The sequence below is a fragment of the Anoplopoma fimbria genome, chromosome 16 (assembly GCF_027596085.1).
Source record: "Anoplopoma fimbria isolate UVic2021 breed Golden Eagle Sablefish chromosome 16, Afim_UVic_2022, whole genome shotgun sequence".
Lineage (NCBI taxonomy): Eukaryota > Metazoa > Chordata > Actinopteri > Perciformes > Anoplopomatidae > Anoplopoma > Anoplopoma fimbria.
This window is the reverse complement of record NC_072464.1, coordinates 26,011,915-26,030,786: the sequence shown is the minus strand read 5'-3', so window position 1 is coordinate 26,030,786 and position 18,872 is coordinate 26,011,915. Positions and strand designations below refer to the sequence as shown.

General features: G+C 42.6%; 1 protein-coding gene across 1 annotated transcript in view; it reads left to right on the top strand.

Moving 5' to 3' along the window:
- The window catches only part of ttn.1 (titin, tandem duplicate 1), a 125,690-nt gene that overhangs the window by 14,668 nt on the left and 92,150 nt on the right, over positions 1–18,872 (top strand). The window contains exons 27-51 of the mRNA XM_054614808.1: positions 574–1,974; positions 2,629–2,721; positions 2,915–2,983; positions 4,164–4,961; positions 5,226–6,154; positions 6,525–6,597; positions 6,717–6,767; positions 7,731–8,129; positions 8,307–8,585; positions 9,422–9,691; positions 9,793–9,932; positions 10,047–10,173; positions 10,336–10,602; positions 10,712–10,978; positions 11,345–11,608; positions 11,700–11,839; positions 11,921–12,047; positions 12,600–12,866; positions 13,313–13,579; positions 13,901–14,167; positions 15,622–15,761; positions 15,881–16,007; positions 16,592–16,734; positions 17,995–18,118; positions 18,207–18,473. Coding sequence (XP_054470783.1) covers positions 574–1,974; positions 2,629–2,721; positions 2,915–2,983; positions 4,164–4,961; positions 5,226–6,154; positions 6,525–6,597; positions 6,717–6,767; positions 7,731–8,129; positions 8,307–8,585; positions 9,422–9,691; positions 9,793–9,932; positions 10,047–10,173; positions 10,336–10,602; positions 10,712–10,978; positions 11,345–11,608; positions 11,700–11,839; positions 11,921–12,047; positions 12,600–12,866; positions 13,313–13,579; positions 13,901–14,167; positions 15,622–15,761; positions 15,881–16,007; positions 16,592–16,734; positions 17,995–18,118; positions 18,207–18,473 — 7,296 coding nt within the window. The remainder of the gene's footprint in view (positions 1–573; positions 1,975–2,628; positions 2,722–2,914; positions 2,984–4,163; positions 4,962–5,225; positions 6,155–6,524; positions 6,598–6,716; positions 6,768–7,730; positions 8,130–8,306; positions 8,586–9,421; positions 9,692–9,792; positions 9,933–10,046; positions 10,174–10,335; positions 10,603–10,711; positions 10,979–11,344; positions 11,609–11,699; positions 11,840–11,920; positions 12,048–12,599; positions 12,867–13,312; positions 13,580–13,900; positions 14,168–15,621; positions 15,762–15,880; positions 16,008–16,591; positions 16,735–17,994; positions 18,119–18,206; positions 18,474–18,872) is intronic.

Here is an 18,872-nt window from a genome sequence, read left to right as displayed (position 1 = left end):
CCAACACCCCCAAAAGATCTGGAAACACCAGAAAAAAATCTTCAGGCTGAAAAGCCTCCACAACAAGGTAGATACGTCTGATCATCTTTTTAACTCATCTTTCTTCTTCTTGATCTTTTAAGTTACAATTTGAATATTTAACTGTGTGCTATTGAGCCTGATGTCTGTGCTGTCGTGTGTGTTGTCTGTTTATTACATCATAACACTCATCAAACAGTAGAACAGAGGGAGATACCACAGGAAACAACAGCATTAGCTAAAACAAAGCTGGAGGCGGAAACACCCATAAAAGGTATGCTTCATCTTTCTCAGGTACTTTTAGAAAACACAAATGTCCAAACAGAATCTATTTTTCTCTGAAACCAGATGAGGTTATTCCTTCTGGAAAAGTATTAGTCCAGACTAAAGAAGCTCCACAGCGTAGAGGTAGTGATTCATAATATATACAGTTTAGTTGCTAGATGAGGCTCACACTGATATCTGGGTTTTTGTGTCTTGATGGTTTTTGTCTTGTGTTTCCTCTTGGCCACCGCTCCATGGTGCAAATCTTCAATCTTCTTAAAATGACTCCAGTTCCTCTGACGACGGATCTGAAGCAAACAACAGAAGTGCTTGAAGACAGCAGGGAGTCGACTCTAAAGATGGGGGAGAGGATTCCTCAGACAGAAGAAGTTGGACACAAGCAACAGGAATTCAGGACATATGAAAGGAGAGAAGAGACCAGGAAGTCAACTGTGAAAGAAGAAATGACTGTGAAAAGGGAAATAAGACGACAAATGGTTTCTGCAAAGGAAGAGGAGGAGGGTCCTACGTGGTACGGTGGAGGTCAGCAGGTTGAAGACACCGAGCCACTAGAGGACATTGAGCCAGCATACACTGAACATGAGGCTGAACTGGAGGAAACTCAACCTCATGATGGAGAAGACTTTCCAGAAGACAAAGCAGTGGACCGGAGAGAAGGACTGTCTTTGAGGTCTGCCTCTCCACCTCTGAAGGAAGCTGACCTTCTTCCATCAAACAGAGACGTTACACCTCCACCAGAAATGACTCGCCCAAAGAAGAAAGAAGTCCCTCGTCCTGACAATGGATTCACATCCCCAAGAGAGTTACTGGGCATCAAGAAAACTCCTCAGCAGAGAGACATTATTGAGTCATTTGTGTCGCTACTTCATGCTGAAGAAGAAACTGTCTCTCAAATAGAGGACATTGTTAAACATAAAATCTCATCTACATCTAAAGAAATCACTGTACAGGAGAAGTCTAGAGGGCATAAAGAAGTCACTATTTTTAAGCAAGCTGACTCGGTTGAAGAGGAAGAAGTTCGATCTGTAAGATCCATACCTCGTACACATGAACAAGACTTACCACAAATTCCTCCCAAAACCACTCTTTCTCATCCTATGACAGAAGTTCCTCCCAAAAAAGAAGTAATCACCCCTAAAAAGATGGAGTCTACAACCATGAAATCTCCCAAAGCTGCAGGAAGAATGTATGTTGAAGACATTGTACCTCTGGAGGAACCATCTCCTGTGTTGGAAGAAGTGTCCTTTGAAGAAGAACTTTTCCCAGTTCCTTCACCTGAGAAAGTATTCTGTTTTGAGGAAGAGATTTTACCACCAAAAGAACCTGTTCTGCCTACAACGAAAGCCTCTCCTGCACTTCACAAAGCTGTTGTTGCTCCTGAAGAAGACTTCCTCCTGAAAGAAGTGACTCCACCAAAGAAACCCATCACTAAAGCCAAGGTTGCCCTAACTAAAAGATCTCAAGTTACACCACAGAAGAAAGCGCCAACCCCTGAAGAAGAAACTCTTCTTTCCAAGAAGCCCTCTTCTTTGGAACAAATTATCATCACCCCTGAGCTGGATTCACCTAAAGAAGGAAGAACCACTGCAGTTAAACCTCCACCAACAAGAGAAGATGACAAGAAAGCAAAGAAGGGATCACAGGAGAGTCAACAACAAACTCTTCAGAAAGGTATTCTTTCTTCTTTGAGCCGCGTAGGCTCCTGATCGTCATAAGATCAACCCCTCTTTTTAAAGACCTTTAATGTACTCACACATCTTCCATGGCACTTTTTAAACTTATCGTCACAATAAGCTGCCTTCGTCCATTGTCTTTGAAACATGTTTTTTATGTCAGTACTCTACCAGGTACGAACCTCTTTTGGTCTATTAACATCTTTCATTGTGGAGTTTTTGTTTTTTCTTCATAGAACTGAAGTTCTCTCACTTCTTCTTCTTCTTCTTCTTGTTTGTGCTGTTTGGAGTAATTCGTGTCTAAATCATCTTTAGTAAGTCTTGATTGACCATGTTGTTTTCTTGGTCGTGATCTTGGTATCTTGTATTTTAAAGTGTCTCCTCCAGAGGAGAAGGAGCCATCAGAACCAAAGCCTTCACCTCCTGCTGCTGCAGCCAGAGTAGCTCCTCCTTCAGGTAGTCAATTCAGTTTGCACTTCCCTCATCTTCATTGGCTCATCAGGAGTCAGCCATGTTGTTTTTCTTTTTGTCCATTGTGTGTTTGTGTTGTTATTGGCTCACTTGTCTTCAGGTTTCCATATTCTGAACTTTTCCTGTCATTCTTAATATCTTGTTTTCTTGGTCGTGACTTTGGCATCTTGTATTCCTAAAGTTTCTCCCCCTGAGGAGAAGAAAGCATCTGCACCAAAACCAAAGCCTTCACCTCCTCCTCCTACTCCTGCAGAGAAAGTGTCTCCTGCTGCAGGTAGTGTCTTCACGTTTTTATGTTGTAAAGTAAATGTCTGTCTGTTTTCTTTGCTGGCTCATCACGAGGTATCCACATGATTGTCTCTTTTGTCAGTTCCTGTTCACTTGCTGTCCGCTGTGTCCTCAGTGTTTCTCTCTTCATTGACCGTGTTGTTGTTCTGGTCGTGATCTTGGCATCTTGTATTTTAAAGTGTCTCGTCCAGAGGAGAAGAAACCAGCTGCCGTGGCACCAAAGCCCTCAGCTCCTGCTGCTCCTGCAGGTACTTCTTAACTTTGTATTGTGTAACTAAAAAACAGCGTCCTCTGTTTGTAGGGATGTGTTTTTGAAGATGTTGTCTGGTTCTGTTTTTGTTACAGATTACGTTCTGTCTGTTCTTGTCATCACTCTTAACATCTTTAATCTGTTTTAATGTCTTGTCACCTTCATGTCTTCTCTTGGTCGTGACCTTTGGTATCTTGTACTTCTAAGTGTCTCCTCCAGAAGAAAAGAAACCGTCTCCACTAAAACCAAAGCCTCCAGCAGAAAAAGTGGTACCTCCTGCAGGTAGTTTCTTCTGTTTGTCATAGATGTTGTTTCACTTCCTGTTTGTTTCGCCTCAAAGGATGTCTGTTGGTCTGAACTCTTGAACTTGTCTGTTTTGTTTAAGTATCTGACAGTTGCTCGTTCATCAGATCTTTGCCAGTCATTTAATCAACTTGGCGTTCTTATAGCTCAAGTTGCTCCGATGGAGAAGAAACCGTCTCCACCGGTCGAAAAGGCTTCTCCTGTATCAGAGAAATTGTCTCCGCCTGAAGGTAACATGTCTTCTGAAGCTTTTATTTATGTCGCTCTCTTCTGTTTGTCTCCGCTTTGAAGGATTTCTTATAACCGCTCCAATCTTCATACAAAGCAATCTGAGCTTTGATCTAAGAAATGCATTCCATGTCCAGTTATGTCTGAATCTGTTGGTCTGATGTTTGTTTAAACTCAACTCTGTTTTACGTTCCAATTATTTCATATTAACAGTATCTGTTGATCACCTGATGACATCATTGCATCCATAGCTCTCTTTAAGTGGAAATAATTCTGGACCAAAAAAACAAACGCATGCCAAACTTTCTTAACTCAAGTGTTTGTGTCAAAGATAAGTCGACCTCTACTTTCGTTTGCATTGTGTTTACTTATATTGATCTTATTTAAATTCTTGCAGACAAGGAACCAGTTTCAGCACCTGGACCAACTAAAGGTATACAACTCTTACAGCTACTTTATTTTGAAAGGGCAGCATTTGATACGTATTGCTATGTTAGATATTCTCTCAAAAACAACAAATATGTTGTGTTTCTTTACATGTTTAACTGGTGTGAGTCCTGTGTTGTAAAGTCGTCAGGTGAAATGTTAAGTTTCTTGTATATCTCTATGTGAATGTTATAAAAGTGTATCTACTGCCTCAAACACAGCACCACCTCTTACACAAATGGGTAAGATCCCAGATCAGGAGGCAAAAACCCCCGAATCTCCTAAGAAGAAGAGTAAGTTCACCAAAGTCCCCAAAGAGAAGGAACCAGAACCAGAGATCGTTAAGCTGAAGAAGGTTCCAGTGAAAGCTCCAGAGGCTGAGAAACAAGTCCAAACTCATAAAGCAGAAGTATTGAGGCATGAATATGAAGCACTAACGGTTCATGGACTTCATGACAGAGAAGATCGAGAGATAATAACTCTCGGAAGAACTGAGCGAGTCTTCACTGCAGAGGAGAAGACGACTCAGTTAGGCTATTTTGAGGAAGCTGAAAAGGTTGAAGTTGTAAAGGAAACAGAGAAAAAAGGATGGACAAGAACCCCAAAACCTCCGAAAGAGGAAGAACCTGAGGTGCCAAAGTTAGAAAAAAAGAAAATAACTAAACTGCCAAAGGCCGATGAGCAGAAAGACTCAACCAAACTAAAACCATTTGAAAAATCAGGGAAACCAGAAGAAGAACTGCAAAAGATCAAACTAAAAAAGGTGCCAACGAAGCCCAAAGAGCCAGAGAAGGAAGTCATCACTCATAAAGTTGAAGTAACGAGGCATTACAATACAGAAATGACAGTTCAGAAGTTCCACGATAGAGAGGATCGAGAGGTTCTAACGCTTGGAAGAGCTGAACGAGTCTTCACTGCAGCTGAAGAGGCATCTGAACTGGATTATATGGAGGAACCTGAAAAGCTGGATGCAGAAGATGAGAAATCAAGATGGATTAGAACCCCTAAAACACCAAAAGGTGAAGAACCTGAACCAGATTTAACAAAAAAGAAAATAAAGAAGTTGCCAGAGAAAGAGGAAGAGCAAGAAGTTGTGACACTCAAACCATTTGAAAAACCTGAAAAACCGAAGACAGCTGAACCTGCAAAAGCTAAGAAAGAAGGTGAGGCAACGACAGACACTGAACGCACTCCATTCAAGAGAGTTGAGACTCCACAGAGAGACCAACCAACCTCTGCTGTAAAACAACGAAAAGATGAAGATACTCCGTTGACGAGAGCAGATGTAACTCCTGACGTCAGCAAAGACCAGAAGGAGATCCAGCAGAGGGAAAAGCCTGATCAGGTACACAAAGATGAAGAGCCTTCAACTGCTGACAAGATTTGCAGAAAACCTAAAGTTATTTCCACACCAGAGAAAGAGAAAGAGCAGGTCATGTTAAAGCCTTTAACAAAAGTCACCAAGCCTGAAGAAAAGCCAGATAAAGCAGCCGAGGAAGGGAAAACAAAGGAACCCAGTCGAATTCCAAGAGATGAAACTCCTAAAGAACTGAAGGAGCAGCAAAAAGAGGATGAGAAACCTCGGGAGAAGGAAGAGCCAGCTGTTCCACCAAAGAAGCCCAGTCCACCAGGAAAGAAACCAGCAGAGAAAGAGATCCCACCAAAACAAACCGAAATCCTGAAGAAAGGTTTCGAACTCAAAAAGACTCCCTCGCCTAGAGTGGCTAAAGACAAGGTAGAAGAAGAGAAGACCTTCAAACCTATCGAGCAACTGAAGAAGGTTGAGCTAAAAAGGACTCCATCACCAAAAGTTGATAAGCCGAAACCTAAAGAACTTGAGCAGGTCCCCATTGAGAAGAAGCCAAGCGCTGAAAAAGTCAAACGGATTCCCAAACCAGTTTCACCAAAAGACTCTGTTGAAGCTGTGACTCTCAAAAAGGTCCCGAAGAAGCCGTCACCAGAGGAGGCTCCACAACCAGAACAGCCTGGTAGAGGCCGGATCCCCCTGGTGAAGGAGGTCTCTCCTGGATCAGTGCAGATGAAGAAGGTGCCCACCCAGCCGGAGGAGGAGGTGTTCGAAGAGGAGGCTGAAGTAAGAGAAGGCGAGGAAGAAGAGGAGGCCTGGGGCTGGGAGTTGGTTCCCCCTGATGACTGGGAAGGTGAAGGGGTCTACGGGCGTTGGAGACTCCAGGAATGCCTGGTGCCAAACGAGGTGAGACGAAGGCCGGAAACTCCTCATCTGATGACCGTGGAGCCCCTCATCCATCTTCATCAATGACTCATCTAATCCTCATCACATCCTTTTTTTTCATCACCTGATCCATTGGTTCATCTAGAGCTCATTCATCCATCGGTCCGTCTGTCCGTCTGTCTGTCCGTCTGTCTGTTCACCATCCATCCACTGAGATGATCTCATGTTGTCCTTCATGTGTCTGTCCTCGAAACTCTCATCCACATCAACCGTAAAGTGTGTTTGTCTTCACCTGTGTTCATGTCATTCACCACAACTTTAAGATCTCTGCTATGTCTTCCAACCGTTTGTCCCTTTTATCATCTTGTCCCATAATTCATCTGTTCATCAGAGATTTCTCTCCATCTTTATCCTCTTCATCTGTGTGATGTCCTCTCAATGTTCTCATGTGGACAACAACATGTGTTTGATTTATAATGTCAGCATTGCCTCAAATCTTGATCTTGGTTTCTGCTGGAATATTTAAGACAACACCGGTCTCAAACAGAGACACTTAAAACTCATCTTATTGTTTCTTGTCCAGATGGAAAACCAACCGAGGAGCCACCGAAAGGCCGAGGCCGAGGATTTGGGGGTATGAATTAAATCAGAGCTCATGTGTACTAATGTTTTGCTCTTTGTGCTCCGTAACGTCTGAAGCTTTTTCACTCGCTCCCTTCATGAGTGTTGTTTGGTGTCAGTTTGTTCTTGGCTTGTCCTTTTTAACATAACCAGATGTTTTAAAGCTTTAAATCTTGGCCCGAAAGTCTAGAAGAAACAAGAGGGCCGGGTATCGAACTTCCAGCTGTTTGGTACCAAACAAAATCTAAATCTTTCAATTTCAGAAAGAATTGTGATCTTTTGCCATTCAGGCAAAGTTCTCTTAATGTTGGAGAACTAACTAAACCTATTGTATGTGTGTAGATACAGAAACTCAGTAGTGTTGCTAAATGTTGATACCCAGTGAGTTTAACATTCCTACGCTGATAGCAGCCAATAGGAGCTTTGCTTTTGTCTGAAATCAGCACACTTAGTAGTAGACAGAAAATTTGGCCTTGATGTTTACACCATATTCTCAGATCTTTGATACGTGTTGATACGAACACAACAAAGGCTCAAAGAAAAGCGATCTTTAGTGTTACAGTTCCTCTTCAGTTACACAGTTGAAGTGTAAAACACAGGTAGGTAATCTATCCGTGTTCTTCTGCTGTTCAGCTTCACAGCTGCTGGATTTGTGACATCTTTCTCTCTGGGTGTTGTACGTGTGGTTTGTTGTCTATGTCATCTTGTAGTTTTGGGTTCTTCAAAGAATCCTGTTAGAAGCTCATAAAGAGTGACTTTGCATGACTCATAGTCTTAACAGAATCGTATATTCTAACAGTTTTGGCTGAAAACAGATGTTTCTTAAATGTGACATAACTTCGACTGAATGGATGAATTCACGGTAGGCACAAGGTCTTAAAGACTTCCCATTGTCCCATCGTCTAATGTCAGATTCTTCTTCACTCTGCATCATATCTGAAACTAACTGGATGAGTTTTTCTCTGTGGCGTTGCAGCGAGACAAACCCCGTCTCCTGGTGACGGTGGCCGGGGCCGCGGCCTGAGGCCCGGAGGAAAAGGACCGTCACCACCAGAGGAACCCTTCGGAGGATTCAAGCTCAAAGCCGTCCCTCTGAAGTTCGTCAAGAAGATTCAGGACATCGTGCTGCAGGAAGCCGAGTCCATCGGCTCGGCCGCGGTGTTTGAGTGTGAGGTCTCGCCCTCCACTGCCATCACTACATGGATGAAGGATGGCAGCAACCTCCGTGAAGGCCCCAAACACAAGTTCACAGCTGACGGCAAAGATCGCAAGTTGAACATTATTGATGTGCAGCTGTCCGACACCGGTGAATACACATGTGTGGCCAAGAACGCTGGCAAGGAAATCACATGCACAGCCAAGCTCATTGTTGAAGGTAAACTATCCAACACAATCATTGTCACAACGTTAAGAAGTAAATGTGTTTAATGTTTGATTCATTTTATGTAGGCCTCAGAAGGTTCTCAAAGTCAGGTATGGTATTGGCAGCAGTATGGATGACGCTGAAAGATACTCGACAACACTCTTTAAATTACTTTATATCTTTGTGCAGAGCTGCCTGTGAAATGGATTAAGGAGCTGGAACCAGAGACTTCCTGTATGAAGAGTCAGCCTATGTATCTGACCTGTGAGCTGAACAAAGAGAGAGATGTGACCTGGAAGCGTAACGGCGCTCTCCTCAAGAAACAGGCTGGGAAAATAGCCATTAATATCATCGGTATGCAGCACGCCATTACCATCCAGAACGCCACTGAAGAAGACGCCGGCGCCTACACATGTGAGGTGACCGGACAGGAAGACGTCACCACGACAACCAACGTCAAAGTGATTGGTAAGCAGTCAGCTGAAGGTAGTAGAGATGAGCTAACTCCATCGTTGAGACACCGTCAGGATGGATTTGTCCAAAACTGATGAAATGTCTGTCCACACAGTTTAGTAAAACTAATCCAGTTCAACTAATGTTAAAAAGTGTTCAGACCAAATGCAAAGCAGACTTTTCGTGCAGCATGATGCAAAGACCTGAGTAGAAGTGAGTTTAAACTTGATTAAAACATTTTCCGTGATGCTGTGAGATTCTCCTGACGTCACTGAAAATCACAAATGGACCAGAAACTTATTGTCGCCATCTGTGGGCAGCCGGAGCGCTAAGACTTTTCCAGCATTTCTGGAACTTCTACAACAGGTTCAACAGAGAAATAGTGGTTATTTCTGTCATGGTTGATGGATAAAATAAACGTTGGAGGTAAGCCCCTCTTCCTTAGGGTTGGAGAAAGTCTGGAAAAAGAACTCCCATAGGTGTGAAGAGTGAATATTTGGTCTGAACACACTTTTGCACTGCCTTCAGTAGCCTCTGACTGTTACTAAACTCTCAGATCATGGTTATTTAGATATAACTTTTTGTTTCTTGAATCAGATAAAGATAAAATCATTTTTTTTAATCTGTGGTGCTCTATTTGAGACTATAGTTTCAGAGAGTTAAACCATTCAAGATTGAATACGTTGATAAAACTGGTGACCACAGCTACGTTTGTCTGGTTTGAATGGTTTGAAAATATCACCATTACTTCCGCTCTGATTCGCTTTGTTGCTTTCAGCCTCTGTAACCAGACTCACTTTAAAACTCAGAGCTACACTTTGTTTTTAATGATCTGAACTCTCCATCCTCAGAAATCATCAAAGACTGGCTGGTGAAGCCGCTGAGAGACCAGCATGTGAAACCGAAAGCCAAGGCCACGTTCAAATGTGAGCTGTTTAAGGACACTCCTAACTGGAAGTGGTTCAAAGGAGACAACCAGATCGCTCCTTCTGACAAGGTGGAGATCAACAAGGATGGAAAGGACATGACGCTCACCATCAACAACTGTCAGCCAGATGACGTGTCAGACTACACCATCGAGGTGGAGGACCGCAGATACACGGCCAAACTCTCACTCGGAGGTTGGTGTAATATTTACAGATCCTCATTAGGAAACATGTGGCCCAAAAAGGTCTCTTAATCTGATGAGTTTCCTGTTAACGGCCTCTTTGTGATGCTCCAGAGCGTGAAGCTGAGATCCTGAAGCCTCTCTCCAGCGTGGAGGTGGTGGAGAAGGAGGAGGCCAACTTTGACACCGAAATATCTGAGGACGATGTGGTCGGTGAATGGAAGCTGAGGGGACAGGTGCTGATGAGGTCTCCGGTAAGGTTTTTAAAGAGGACCTGGTCTGACGGCAGCTAAGAAATGTGCACTAACCACAAAGAAAATCCTTAGTTTTTGGTCCTAACACTCAAGTGTTTGTTCTTTGTTTCTCAGAGCTGCGACATTAAAACGGAAGGCAGGAAACGTTTCCTGACGTTGAAACACGTCCAGCTGGATCAGGCTGGTGAAGTGTCCTATCAGGCGCTGAACGCCGTCACCAGCGCCATGCTCACCGTCAAAGGTACAAATCTGTCTCAGATAAAAAACACTTTGTTTGTACTTTGTCTGCTGCGTTTGTCGGTCTCGGAAAAAAACGGAGGACTTTCAGAGGGAGTACGGTAAGAAAAGTGACGGCTGTGTTTCTGCTTTTGTGAATAACTGCCGAATTATTCGCACCTCCCAGAGATCGAAATGGGCTTTGTTGACACGCTGAAGGACGTTTCTGTGCCTGAAAAGAAACAGGCCAAGTTTGAATGCACCATCACCAAGGAGGTGTCAAAGGTCATGTGGTTCAGGGGGGCGGAGATCGTCACCCCGAGCCCTAAATATGAAATAATCGATGATGGAAAGAAACACATGCTGATTGTAAACAGCTGTGAGTTTGACGATGAGGGTCAGTACACCATCGAGGTGTTGGGCCACAGGTCGTCCGCTCAGCTGGCGGTGGAAGGTGAGTGGTCGACAGAAACGCTTCATGTCTGCTGTCATTTGATGTTTGTGGCTTTAAAGTGTCTGACGCCATCAAACCCCCGTCTGTGCACCGACCTCATGTATTGCAGGCATGAGGCTCAAATTTGTTCAGCAGCTTCAGGACCAAACAGTGAAAGAAGGTAAAGTGGTTCGGTTTGAACTCGAGCTGACGCACGACAACGTGCCGGTGGTTTGGTACCGAAACGAGGTGAAACTCCACGTGAGCCGAACGGTGCTCACTCATGTGGAAGGAAAGAAACACACTCTAGAAATGAGGATGTTGACTCTAGATGATACCTGCCAGGTAAAGGCAGAGGCCAAAGGGATTTACTCCATGGCAAAGCTCACTGTCATAGGTAACAACACTCCTCCTCCTCCTCCTTCTCTGTCTCTTTAAAAACATGTGGTTGTGTTTGTATTGATTTCATTACTAATAAGTTCATCAGTGTTTTTTGGTTTTCATTAATTGAATCCATCACAAACAGTTTGACTGTTGTTTGAACGAGTCACATGTCTTAAAGGTTCATTCTGGTATTTTACAACTTGGCTCTTATTTTCATAGTTTTGTCAGTAGTTTTTTCTTTTGAAACACAACATCATTCCTGTAGATCAAAAAAACAAAACAGCCAAGTTTGCATGTTCTTATCATATCTGCTGAAACGTTCTTGCTGCGACGTGAGCGTTAGGAGACTAACGAACTCCGGGTCCCATTTCTGTTCCAGAGGGCGACGCCGTCTTTGTGGTGAAGCTGCAGGATTACACAGCCACAGAGAAGGACGAGGTGAGTCTGGACTGTGAGCTGAGCAAAGACGTGCCCGTCGTTTGGTATCACAACGAGAAGGAGATCATCGCCTCCAAGCTGGTGGTGATGAAGTCGGAGGGAACTCGCAGGTCTCTGGTCCTGAAGAAGGCGGAGCAGAGTGATATAGGAAAATATGTATGTGACTGTGGAACAGACAAGACCTCGGCCAGCATCAACATCGAAGGTAAACTATTGTTCATGTTCCGTCTGAACGTGGAGCTGACACACAACTTTAGATTTCAATTCTCTAACCGCGTTGTTTTTCTCACCACCAGCTCGTGACATCAAGGTCGTTCGGCCGATCTATGGCGTGGAGCTGTTTAACGGAGAGACGGCTCGCTTTGAGGTGGAGATCTCTGAGGAAGACGTCCACGGCCAGTGGAAGCTGAACGGAGAAGTCCTCAGTCCTTCTTCTGTGAGCACCTCAACGGTTACATGTTCAATGTGTTGACACGTCAGCTCCTCCAAGTTATTAATGTCTGTTTCTTATTGTCAGGATGTGGACATCATCGAGGAGGGCGGGAAACACACACTCATCCTGTACAACTGTAAAGTATCCATGACCGGCGAGGTGGCGTACGCCGCCGCCAACGCCAAGTGCTCTGCTAACCTGAAGGTCAAAGGTAAACCAAGAACAACCTTACTTCATCTTCCCTCAGTCCAGCAAGACATGTCTCATTTATTATAATTCAAATCAGCCCTTATTAATGAGGAGGATGTGGAATCTGTTCCAGTCGTCAATATTTCAATTATTAATATTTATGAAAAAAACAGGTCAAATCTGTGAAAATCCCCCTTTTCATTTTGAAATAAACCAGTTCACAGTTTGTGGCGCAGCAAATGAGGTGAAACGTCAGCATCCATCTTTACTTTTACTCTCCGTCTGCGTTAGGACGCCAACAAGCAACAAGGTCACATGTTCAGACTGATTCTAAACAAGCTCTGATTTGTACTTCAAACCAAGAAGCAAGAAATGCTGCTCGACGGAAAGAACTTTTAAGATGTTTTGTCTTTTAGGGCACAATAATGACCTGACTGGCCTCTGTAGTATTTACATTGACAGTGTCCCTTTTTGCCTGTATCTGAGTATTTATTTGACTGATTCAGGTCCCAAGATTATGACTCCATCTGAGTACTGAATAAAAGTAAAAACATCTCTTGGTGTTTCCCCTCAGAACTTCCTCTGAACTTCCTGACGTCGCTGAGTGACGTTCAGGTGTACGAGAAGGACGAGGCGAGGTTCGAGGTGGAGCTGTCGAGAGCTCCGAAGAGTTTCCGCTGGCTGAAAGGTTCTCAGGAGCTGCAGAGCGACGACAAGTACGAGATGATCCAGGAAGGAAACATGTACGTTCTGGTGATCCGACTGGCCGCCTACGACGACGAAGCAAAGTACATGTTTGAAGCCGAGGACAAGAGGACGACCGCCAAACTCGTCATACAAGGTAACTGGTTCTCATCAGAAGCTCTAAAAGAATATTTTACATCCTCTCAAAGCGAGTTTTTGTCTGCTTTTACATTTCTTAGTTTGTGTTTATTTTTTATACAATTACCCCGAAGTTGGAGTGGGGTCCCATGTCCCTGATTTTGTTTTATTTTCCCAAATTATTGGGTTTCTATCTGAATTTTAGTGTTTTTACCCACTTGTCTATGCACTTGGATCTTAGCATTTTGGGTTTTTACCCACAAATTTTTAAATTTGATCTTTCCCTGATTTTCTAGTTTTCCACCTCAACGTTTTTGGTTTGAATCTAAATGCTGACTTACTGTTACAAGTTTTTAGGTTTTTAGCCAATACATTACATTCAACAGAGAAACAAAGGGCCTGTTTTTGGTCACGTTAAAAAACATAACTAACAAAACAACACTGTTTTTTTTAATCTTTAATCAGGTATTCGCCTGGAGTTTGCCAAACCGATTAAGGATGTGACGGTGAAGGAGCGAGAAACGGCCGAGTTCAGCGTTGAACTCTCCCACGACAAGGTTTCGGTGGTCTGGTACAAAAACGATGTCCGCCTGCATCCCAGCAAGGTGGTCCACATGTCGGATCACGGAAAGACCCACATGCTGGCCTTCAAGGAGGTCACCATTGACGACACGTCCATGATCAAAGTGGAGGCCATGGATAAGACCATGACCGCCATGCTCACCGTCATCGGTCAGTAACTGTAAACCCGTTCAGCTTGGGTCACCTGTTTGATTGTCGTTCTGGAAAAAAGAACGTTATTTTCTAAAACTGATTTGTCTGGTAAAGTTCATGGTAATCGGTTACATAGACAAACGTGACAAATGTCACTTTAGTCCAGATAGTTCCCTGCTGTTGAAGGAACCTTCAATGTTTAAGTTTTGATCCTTGAGATCGGACATTTGCAAACAACAGAACAGAAAACGGACTTAGGAGAATTTGTCAACACGGGATACAACCAAATTTAAAACATGACTCCTGTTTTTAACATTAAAACGTATCGTTTCTCTGCAGAGGGCGATCTGTATTTCACCACCAAGCTGCAAAACTACACGGCCGTGGAAAAGGATGAGGTGAAGCTGGTCTGTGAACTGAGCAAATCCCTCGCCGACGTCAAATGGTTCAAGGACGGGAAGGAGATCACTCCCTCCAAGAACATCGCCATCAGCACCGACGGCAAGAAGCGCATCCTTATGGTCAGGAAGGCGGAGAAGGCCAACATCGGAGAGTACACCTGTGACTGTGGTTCAGATAAAACTACAGCCAACCTGACCATTGAAGGTAAATACTGACATTCAGTTTTTCACAGACTCAAATGTCTAAATATCGATGTGATAATCTGCAGTTTAAAGCAGAGTATCATCGGCATAGTGGCAGAAGTTACTTTAACTGGAACTGTACTGAAGCACTTTGAACAAGCTTTTAGTAGTTTGTTTGAAAAGGAGGATCATTTGACGAGCTGTAGCTCTAGTTTACATCTAAAATAATACAGTAATGTGTTCTGGATGAAGCGAAATAGTGGATCAGGGTCGCAGCATCAGCGGAGGACATTAAAGATTTTTTTTTATCATAGTTGCATCGGTTGAACAAAAATCTAAAGTAACAGCAGGATTCTTGGCTGTCAAACTTTGAGATTTCACACAGATGTCAAGAGTTCCTGATACTTGATCATGAATATGTGGAGCAGAGCCAATGAATAATATGAAGTTATGTGACATCACAGCCTCTGATTTGAGACCATCTGCCTTAAAGAGCGGAGCATCGTCAGAGTATCACTTTTGGTTGTTTGATGAATTTAGAGACATTTTGAGGACATCTGGCTTTTGCTCATATGAAATCTAAATACACTTGTTTGAAGTCAATTTTGGACAAAAGCATCTGCATCGTGTAAAATAATGTAAACAGAAGAGAGCAGGCAGAAAAGAACAAACCTTAGGTACGACACATTTTACAGCAGTAAGTTTAGATGTAGTAACGATGGAAACCCACCATTATTTCAGATAAGAGACTCTCCCACCTTCACACGTCACATGTTCAGACAAACATAAAGCACATTATTTTCCATCGGCACAATTACATACAAATTTAAGACATGCAAATAGACACAAATTAAAGTTAACTTAAAGTCCACTGTCTGAGGTCACCCAGAGCTCTACGACGGGACCTCATGTTATCACAGAGAACGGACTAAACTCCATGGGAATAAACAATAACGTCAACTGTTATTGTTATTATGCTTAGATGAGGTTATTTTGAGTGTTGATGGATCAGCTACACGGTTAGCATAGCCTAGCACTGATCAATCTAAACCCCATTAGGAAAACAAGCATTTTAAAAGTTGTTTGCTTGTCATAAACCAGATTAATTCAGCTGGCCTGTGACTTGCTAGATTCAGTGAATACGAGCTCCGGATAACGTTTTCAACCCAACACCACGGGGTTGGATGTTTCGACATATCTGGGGCTTCAACAACAGGTTCAGAGCAGCAGTGGTGGTCATGTGGGACATGATTGATGAGTCCTTGTTGGTATCTACATGGAGGTGAGCCCTCCTCTTCTACGTGATTGAACTCTTTGTCATCCCACAAACAAACTCCAGAGTAACTTATAAAGTAACGTGAGGCAGAAATGAGTGTTTTGTGGGGACAAAGCATGAGAGTAGATAAAAGTCAGGTTCCTGTAATGAACACTTTAGCTCTTACTCATCTCTTTCCTCCTGGTCTTCCTCCCCGTCAGCGCGGGACATCAAGGTGGTTCGTCCGTTGTACAGCGTTGAGGTCACAGAGACAGAAACAGCCAAGTTTGAGACGGAGATTTCAGAAGAGGACGTTCACGGAAACTGGAAGCTGAAGGGAGAAGCTCTGCATCAGTGTCCTGTGAGTCTGCTTTCATGATCATATCATGTGTTTCTCACTAACACAATGTGGATCAGATACTTCTGTTGGGGGTATTTTAATAATGCACTGTTGTTTTGTTCCTGGTCTTTTTCTTTCAGGATGTTGAGATCAAGGAGGAAGGAACCAAACACATGCTGATCCTCTATAACGTCCGGATGGACATGGCCGGAGGCGTCGACTTCTCAGCAGCCAACGCCAAATCCAACGCTCAGCTCCGAGTGAAAGGTGAGAACATGTTTTCCTTCATTCAGTATTCAGATGTCAACGCTGATCATCTCGTCTTCAGGACTCCCTCATAGGTCCTTCAAGTTGTGAAAAGTGGAGCTTAGAAATAATTTGTTTTCTCCACAAAGAAAGGGGCTCCTCATTCAGAAAATAAATTTATCATTTCAAGTTTGGAGCTCGGCCACATCTTTGAACTCAGATAATAAGATACAAAATTACATTTCAATACATATATATATACATTAAGTTTTTTCTGGAGTCAATAAAATATTTTTATAATTCAAATGAATGAAACATATTTCTTAAACATCTGAGATGTTTCCTTCAGGTTCCTCCTCCTCAGTGTGGTTCCCCTCTCCTGTCTCATCTTCTAACTTCACTTTTCAAGCACAAAGTGTGGAGTGTCTCCATTTGTCTTCAGCCAATCAGGTGCTGAGTTTATTTTAGATGCTGTGGACTTTATCTAAAGTGAGAGGCTGCTCTCTGATTGGAAGAACTCGAGTCTCTGCTGCCGTCAGGAAACAAAGCTCAGATCAGATGCATGCTGCCCTGTTCCACCATGACCTCTTCTTCCTCGTCTTCAGCTCGGTCCATCGGGCTGCTGCGTCCTCTGAAGGACGTGACGGTGACGGCCGGAGAGACGGCGACCTTCGAGTGCGAGCTGTCCTACGAAGGCATCGTGGTGGACTGGTTCATGGGAGGACAGAAGATGGAGGCCAGCGACCGGGTGAGTCCACTTTCTAACAAGAAACCAGTTCAGACCAGTTCAGACCAGTTCAAACCAGCGCCGCTTGAAATATTTCACACAAATAAACTATTTCAGAACTAAAACATAGAGAACGAGCTGAAGGTGGATATATTTTAGTTAACGCAGATTTAAAGTTTGCAGGAGGAAAGTTTGATAATCAAGTTTACACTGTAAAAAATGTAAAAGGAACTTCTCAATGCTTTGTGGATCTACGTTCAGTTATACTGTTACTATCTAAAATTAATAAATACAATATATATAATTATATATATGTATCTATATATATATATATATATATATATATATATATATATATATATATGGGTGCAATGTTTACTCTCATAAAGAAAGGTTTATTTTTCTCATCTCATTGATTCTTGTGCAGATAAATATGTGTATAATGTATAATGTTGTAATATATGTGTTTGACAGAAAGTTAGTCAATAAAAGAAAAACATGAAACAAAAAGAAAAACTTTAATAAACCGGAATGTTTTTAAGAAACTGGAGATATTTTTTACAGTGTGGAGACTGCAGTTAAAAATAAGCTGCTGTTATCTCAAGCACACAGATCAGCAGCTCCTTATATGCAGAAGGACCCGCAGTTAGCATTAGCGTGTTAGCATCAGCCTGCAACTAGATGACAGCTGAGTGATGAGCAACGCAACAAAAACAACTTTATTTCACGACGGATTTATGTTTTTAATAAACTGAACAGTTAAAAAAAAGAAAAGCTGCAAAAAATCTTCTCATCAAGTCCTGAAAACCAAAACACAATTTATTGATTATCTATACTGTCGCTGGTTTATTTGGTCAGTTAGCTGATTGATTGATTAAATGATTGATTGATTGATTGAATGTTGCACTAGTCTTGTTTTTTTTTAAAGAAGAAACAAAGTCTTCCAGTTTACTGTTTGAATATTAAAACAAGAATCCATAAATAATGAGAATAAAATAATAACAATTTATTTAATAATAAAGTCATTTATTTTAATAATCAGTCAATAAATAGGTAAATTACGACAGGAAATGAATCGTTGAGTGTTTTGATAATCGATTCATTATTTAGGACTTCCCCTGTTTTATTTCAGTTTGGATTTAAGACGTCACCTTTCTGACATTTTATAAACAAAACACTTGATTTATCTAAAAACAGTCGACCTATTAGACATTAATGTCAATATGAGGTGATCAATAAGTTGATCGGTCTGATCATTAAAATGAATCTTGGTGTCTGCAGGTGAAGACCCGTGTGGCGGGCAGAGTTCACGCTCTGACCCTCAGAGACGTGAAGCTGTCGGAGGCCGGAGAAGTCAAACTGACCTCCAAAGACTTCCAGACTCAGGCTCAGCTCATCATCAGAGGTGAGACACTCGAACGCACCGCAGACAGCGAACGCATCACGGTGAGTCTTTGGTTATCATGTGCTCAAACATGTGTGTGTGTGTTCAGAGCCGGCGGTGGAGTTCTCGAAGCCTCTGGAGGACCAGACGGTGGAGGAGGAAGCGACGGCCACGCTGGAGTGTGAGGTTTCCAGAGAGAACGCAGAGGTACGATGGTTCAGAGACGGACAGGAGATCAGAAAGACCAAGAAGTACGAGATGATCGTGGAGGGACGCAGGAGAGCGCTGGTCATCCACGACTGCTCCCCCGACGACGCAAAGATGTACACGTGTGACGCCAAAGACTTCAAGACCTCCTGCTTCCTGGAGGTCACGGGTAAGAACAGAAGCTCAACAGAACCGCTTCCTGGTTCCTGTTTTCAGAGTTCATCAAACGTTAAAGAAGAAGAACCGGAATCTAAGTCAGAGAAACCATTTACAAGATTCATGTTACATTCATTATATGAATGAAAACTTAAAGTAACTTGAATCAGCTCTAAATATTCATATATTTATAATATGAATGAGCCTCCACACATCACATTGTTTTCAGCTTCCATATTTATTGTCTAAGGGAATATTACATTTCTTTATTATTGGTTTATTTGGTAGGGATAGTCTTAACCGAATGTTTACTTACTACACTTATGAAGTCATCATTTATAGAAACTCTGAGAGGCTTTTATTTTTACGACTCTTAACTTTACATGTGTTTTTGTTCCTGTCATGTTTGGGC